The sequence below is a fragment of the Numenius arquata genome, unplaced genomic scaffold, assembly GCF_964106895.1.
Source record: "Numenius arquata unplaced genomic scaffold, bNumArq3.hap1.1 HAP1_SCAFFOLD_1064, whole genome shotgun sequence".
Taxonomy (NCBI): domain Eukaryota; kingdom Metazoa; phylum Chordata; class Aves; order Charadriiformes; family Scolopacidae; genus Numenius; species Numenius arquata.
The window spans coordinates 12,786-18,192 of NW_027414825.1; the positions used below are offsets into that span (position 1 = coordinate 12,786).

The window sequence follows — 5,407 nt, forward strand, 5'->3', positions numbered from 1 at the left end:
AGGGGAGCACCCCCCAGACTTTGATGGACCTCAGGCAACATCCATGAGCCTGGAGGATGTTCCTCGACTGCCCCACATCCACTGCATGGAGAAGGGAGAGACCTTGCCACACCGCAGTGCCAATCAGTCACTTGTGTTATGAGAACTTGCAACTGGCCTGTGCTGACCGAGGAGAGGGGCTGGGACACAAAGCACAGAATCACAAGGGTAAATCATTATTCATGCGCATGAGACGTCCGAGCTACATTGGGGTACCTCAAATGTGGTTTTACACAGGGCTCTTATACCCTTCAAGCATTCGGGTACCACCTGATATAACTCATCACCGATTACCACAAACAGTAATAATGACTAATCTCAGTGAAACTTCACAAAGCATCTTTATTTCTGCAGTGTCATCAGCCATCAGCATCCTCGCTGCTTGTCTATTGCTCCAGACGTCCCTGGAGTTGGTCTATTGCGAGTTTCTTCTCTGTGATGCTGGACACTGGGAGAGTTTCCAAGATGTGTTAGAGGGACCAGGACACTGGCCTTATCTTGGTTCTCCAGGGGTATCTTCTATCCTTCATGGACAGCTCTATGATTTTGAGAAAAAAAAGTCCTTCTTTCAAGGGCAGGGCTGTTGTTCTGCTCCTTGTGATGAGATGGTGTCCTTTAGTTCACTTCCTCAAGCACGATAAATCAGCACACGATGTGAGCTACATAGATCTGTATCTTAAGGAAGTTAATACATTGTCATACTCTAAAGACTGATTGGCGTAAGAGTGAAGGAGGTAAGTTTTGATAACCTTGGCCCAGGGGATGTCTGTTCCCAGCTGGGTTCTGCAGAGAGCTGTTTGTCGGTCAAGGATCACCTCTTCATGATCCATAATGGTCCATCCCAACCTGCAGAAAGTCACACCAAGGCAGCAGGAGGCTGGCCTGGGTGAGAAAGGAGCTCCTGACAGACATCAAGCATGAAGAGGAAGCACAGAGAAGGTGAAAGCTGGAGCCTTTCAGCCTCAGTGGTCCTGTGGGTCTGTGCTGGAGAGGGCCATTTGTAGGGGAGTGTGAGTGTGCTTGTCTGTGCACGGGAGAACTGGAGGCATGAGGGAACCCCGAGGCCAGCTCCTAGACAGATGGAGGGTGTAAGACCAGCTCCTGGGGGGATGCGTGCTCTCTGTGTGTCTATACAGGTAACGTCTCCCACTAACATGACTGAGGGTGCAGACAGCCCAACCCTCATTTCCCTTTCTCCACCGGCTGTGGATTGTCTTGGACTGGAGACCTCCCGAGGTGCCTTCCGGGATGAGTGATGGTGCATTTCCTTCCACCAGGGCTCTTCCCTTCAGGATGCCAGGGAGAGCACTCGGGTTCCCCTTGACCACAGAAGAGAGCAGGCACAGGTTTGGTTCACTCATCTGCAATGTTTCTGTCCCACTCAAGTCAGTGACTCAAGGCTGGTTGGCAGGTGACCCCGAACAGGCGTCATCATATCCTGAGCTGAAGTTTTGCTTTTCCTTTTGTGTTTTCGGGCCTCCCAAGTTCTTCTCTTTAACCTTCCTCACAGATTCCTCCACAAACACTCCCAACTCCATTCTTTCCCCACTGGCACGGCCTTTGCTTTTTTTGTGCCCTTGTATTCTGACACTAAGAGGGTTGTTGTGCTAATTCTTATGTTGATCATTACAAAACTAGCAACTCCTTTAATTAAACACCATATCCTGCAACTGTTCATGCTGTTATCTTGTGTTCATGACTCACTGTAACCATGCTGAAGTGTCTGCACGCAAACATTAAGAACTGATCAAATGGAGCTTCATTTTAGAGCAACCTTAAGAAACTCTAGGAATGGGCCAACAGAATCACAGAATCGCAGAATGGAAAGGTTTGGAAGGGACCTCTGGAGATCATCTGGTCCAACCCCCCTACCAAAGTAGGGTCACCCAGAGTAGGCTGGACAGGAACAGATCCAGGTTTGGATATCTCCAGAGAAGGAAACTCCACAGTTTCTCCAGGCAGCCAGTTGCAGGGCCCTGGCACGCTCAAGAAAAGAAGTTTTTCCTCATGTTGAGATGGAATTTCCTGAGTTCCAGCTTGTGTATGTAGCCCCTTGTTCTGTCCAGTGCTTCAGTCCCTTAATCATCTTCGTAGCCTCTGCTGGACTCTCTTCAGTAGTGCCTGTCCTTCTAGAACTGGGGAGGCCAGACCCGGACACAGTACTCCAGATGGGGCCTCAGCAGGGGAGAGCAGAGGGGCAGGATGACCTCCTTCAACCTGCTGGCCAACTCTTTTTAGTGCACCCCAGGAGACCATTGGCCTTCTTGGCCACAAGGGCACATTGCTGGCTCATGCTTAAATTCTTGTCCACCAGGACTCCCAGGTCCCTCTCTGAAGAGCTGCTTTCTACCAGGTGAACCAACCCCTAACCTGTACTGGTGCATGAAACAGAAACCACTTAAGTTTTACAAGGAGAAGTGGCCAGTCCTGCATCAGGGGGAAGAATGACCCCATATATCAGGGAACCCGACCAATGAGGAGAATGGCCTGGGAATTATGGGGGACACCATCTGAGCAAGTGCTTCATGCTCACCATGAACAAGGCCAGCTGCAAAGAGGCATTTATTAGGAGGAGTGTGGCCACCCCAGACATCTTGAGTTTTCATTCCCCTCCAGTGAGCCGTGGTGTGGCCACACCTGGATGTGTGTCCCTCTGTGGGAATTCCTGCTGTAGAGAGGTGGGGAGGAACTGGAGAGTGCCCAGAGGAGATCTGCACATGTCCAGTATTCAAGGCCCCAAAGTCCATCTTTACCAACCTTTTCCATTGCAACAACCCACAGAAGATGCTGAACCAGGAGAACCATCAGGCTCTCCAGACAGGTCCAAATTCCCCTCCCAGAGGATGGGTGTCCTTCATGTCACCTGTGTGAAAGCCCTGGGTACATCCCTCAGTTCCACTCACCATCTAACCTGTCACCAGCCACCAACTGGTGACTCCTAAATCCAGTCCTACATCTCTAAAATGTCAGAGCTTTTCATTCCCGAACTCATGGAGGAAGAGGAACTGCAGGGGTGCAGTTCCTCAGGCCTGTTTGGAGAAAGAGCCCGGTATGAAAGCACGGCACTGGGAAGATCCCGTTTTATTGCAGAGATGCTATGAAAGAGGCCACATGTGAGCCACTGTGAAACACACATTTATAAGGGAACCAGGTGACACAAGGAAGGTACATGTTTCAGATGCAGTGATGCAAATGCAAATCTTTCTGTAGAAATAAAATAAACATGAATGAGAATAACAACAATGATCATGATAACTACACTGGTTCAAAATAACAACTTAAAAATAAAAATGATGTAAATCAGATACTGTCGGAGTCATGGGTGGGGAGAGGTGGCAAATTTGTCGCTGTTAAAAAATGTCCATGATATCAGCCTCCTAATGGCCTCCTTGAGCTCCTGGTTCCTCATGCTGTAGATGAGGGGGTTCACTGCTGTAGGAACAACCAAGTACAGAACTGACACCACAAGGTCCAGGGATTGGAAGGAGATGTAGGGGGGCTTCAGGTAGGCAAACATGCCAGTGCTGATAAACAGGGAGACCACGGCCAGGTGAGGGAGGCACATGGAAAAGGCTTTGTGCCGTCCCTGCTCAGAGGGGATCCTCAGCACGGCCCTGAAGATCTGCACATAGGACACCACAATGAAAACAAAACAACCAAATGCTAAACAGGCACTGACCACAAGAAGCCCAGCTTCCCTGAGGTAGGAGTCTGAGCAGGAGAGCTTGAGGATCTGGGGGATTTCACAGAAGAACTGGTCCACAGCATTGCCCTGGCAGAGGGGTAGGGAAAATGTATTGGCCGTCTGCAGCACAGTGTAGAGGAAAACACTGCCCCAGGCAGCTGCTGCCATGTGGACACAAGCTCTGCTGCGCAGGAGGGTCCCGTAGTGCAGGGGTTTGCAGATGGCCACGTAGCGGTCGTAGGCCATGATGGTGAGGAGAGAAAACTCTGCTGAAATGAAAAAGACAAACAGAACAAGCTGGGCAACACATCCTGCAAAGGAGATGGCCCTGGTGTCCCAGAGGGAGTTGGCCATGGTTTTGGGGACAGTGGTGGAGATGGAGCCCAGGTCAATAACAGAGAGGTTGAGGAGGAAGAAATACATGGGGGTGTGGAGGTGGTGGTCACAGGCGATGGTGGTGATGATGAGTGCGTTTCCCAGGAGGGCAGCCAGATAGATGCCCAGGAAGAGCCAGAAGTGCAAGAGCTGCAGCTCCCGTGTGTCTGCAAACACCAGGAGAAGGAACCGGGTGATGGAGCTGCCGTTGGACATCTCCTGCCTCTCGATGTGGATCACTGAACAAGGAGGAAAGGACAGTGACAAGGTTGGGGAGAATTTTCTGAGCACAATCAAAGCCATTCCTCATCCTGCACACTCCCTGCCACTTTGCCATTTCTATGAGATCATTCAGCTCTGTGCCTGGAGCTCTGACTGCTGCTGGCTGAGTGTGCCAGGAGAAGCAGGACCTCTGCCCACAGGCTGATGAGGAGTCAGCCCTGCTCTGCAGCAGCAGATTCCTGGGAATGGTGTGGGCTGTCCTTGTGTTCAAATTTCTCAGATAAACCTCTCCTCATGCAAAAGGGCTCGTCACTATCTGCACCCCCATTGCCAAGAAACCATAGTCAGAAAAAAGTTTGAGAGAGGCTCTTTTGCAGCTCTCTCCCATCTCAGCTGAAGATTTTCTTGCATTTCAGGAACGCTCATTATTTCTGCTGCATTCAGGGACAACAAAGTGAGTCCTTTGAGGCAGAGGATCACCTGTGGGTTAGTGCAGAGAGAGGGGAGATGGTCTGTCCCTCTTTCTGGCTCCCAACAGCCCTCTCTGCTTGTGCCTTTCTGAGACAGGGGGTCATCACACTCACACGGTGACCTGAGAAGAACTGGGCACTGCTGAGAGCAGAGAAAGCCACCGCCGAGTGCTCGGTGTCTTCCCCTTCAAGGTCTCAGCACTCCACTTCTGGCCAAGGACGCACAGGGTTCATTTCACAAACCCAGCAGCATTTCCTTGGTCGTAGCATCTCTCCGCTTCTCCACAGGGCACTCAGGTAACACCAGGATGCTCTAGGACAGATTTGCATCTGGAAGGCAGCTCAGTGCTTGGAAGGACACCCCACGGAGAAACCCAAGTGTCCTAACGATGCTGTCTCAGTAAGGGAGAGCCAGCTCGTTCCTCAGGGGATGACACAGCCCCACACCTCAGAGCCCACAGTCACATTGCCCACAGCCCCACAGGTCAGAGGAGAGCTTGGACGCTTCGTTCCCATGGACACACCTGCCTGGGAGGAATCACAAGAGCAGTGCCTCACTCGGCTGCTGCATCTCCCATCCCCAGAGAGCCCGACTGAGAGAACAAGGTGACAATAT

General features: G+C 51.2%; 1 protein-coding gene across 1 annotated transcript; it reads right to left on the minus strand.

Moving 5' to 3' along the window:
• Window positions 1-3,355: 3,355 nt before the first annotated feature.
• On the minus strand, window positions 3,356-4,402 carry LOC141478226 (olfactory receptor 14A16-like). Its single transcript, XM_074167336.1, has one exon. It carries the CDS (start codon window positions 4,400-4,402, stop codon window positions 3,356-3,358), a length of 1,047 nt encoding a protein of 348 aa, XP_074023437.1.
• Window positions 4,403-5,407: the final 1,005 nt, after the last annotated feature.

Excerpts from the sequence above, each read along its gene's own strand:
- LOC141478226 (XM_074167336.1), bottom strand. The coding sequence starts at position 4,402 with ATGGCTTTGATTGTGCTCAGAAAATTCTCCCCAACCTTGTCACTGTCC.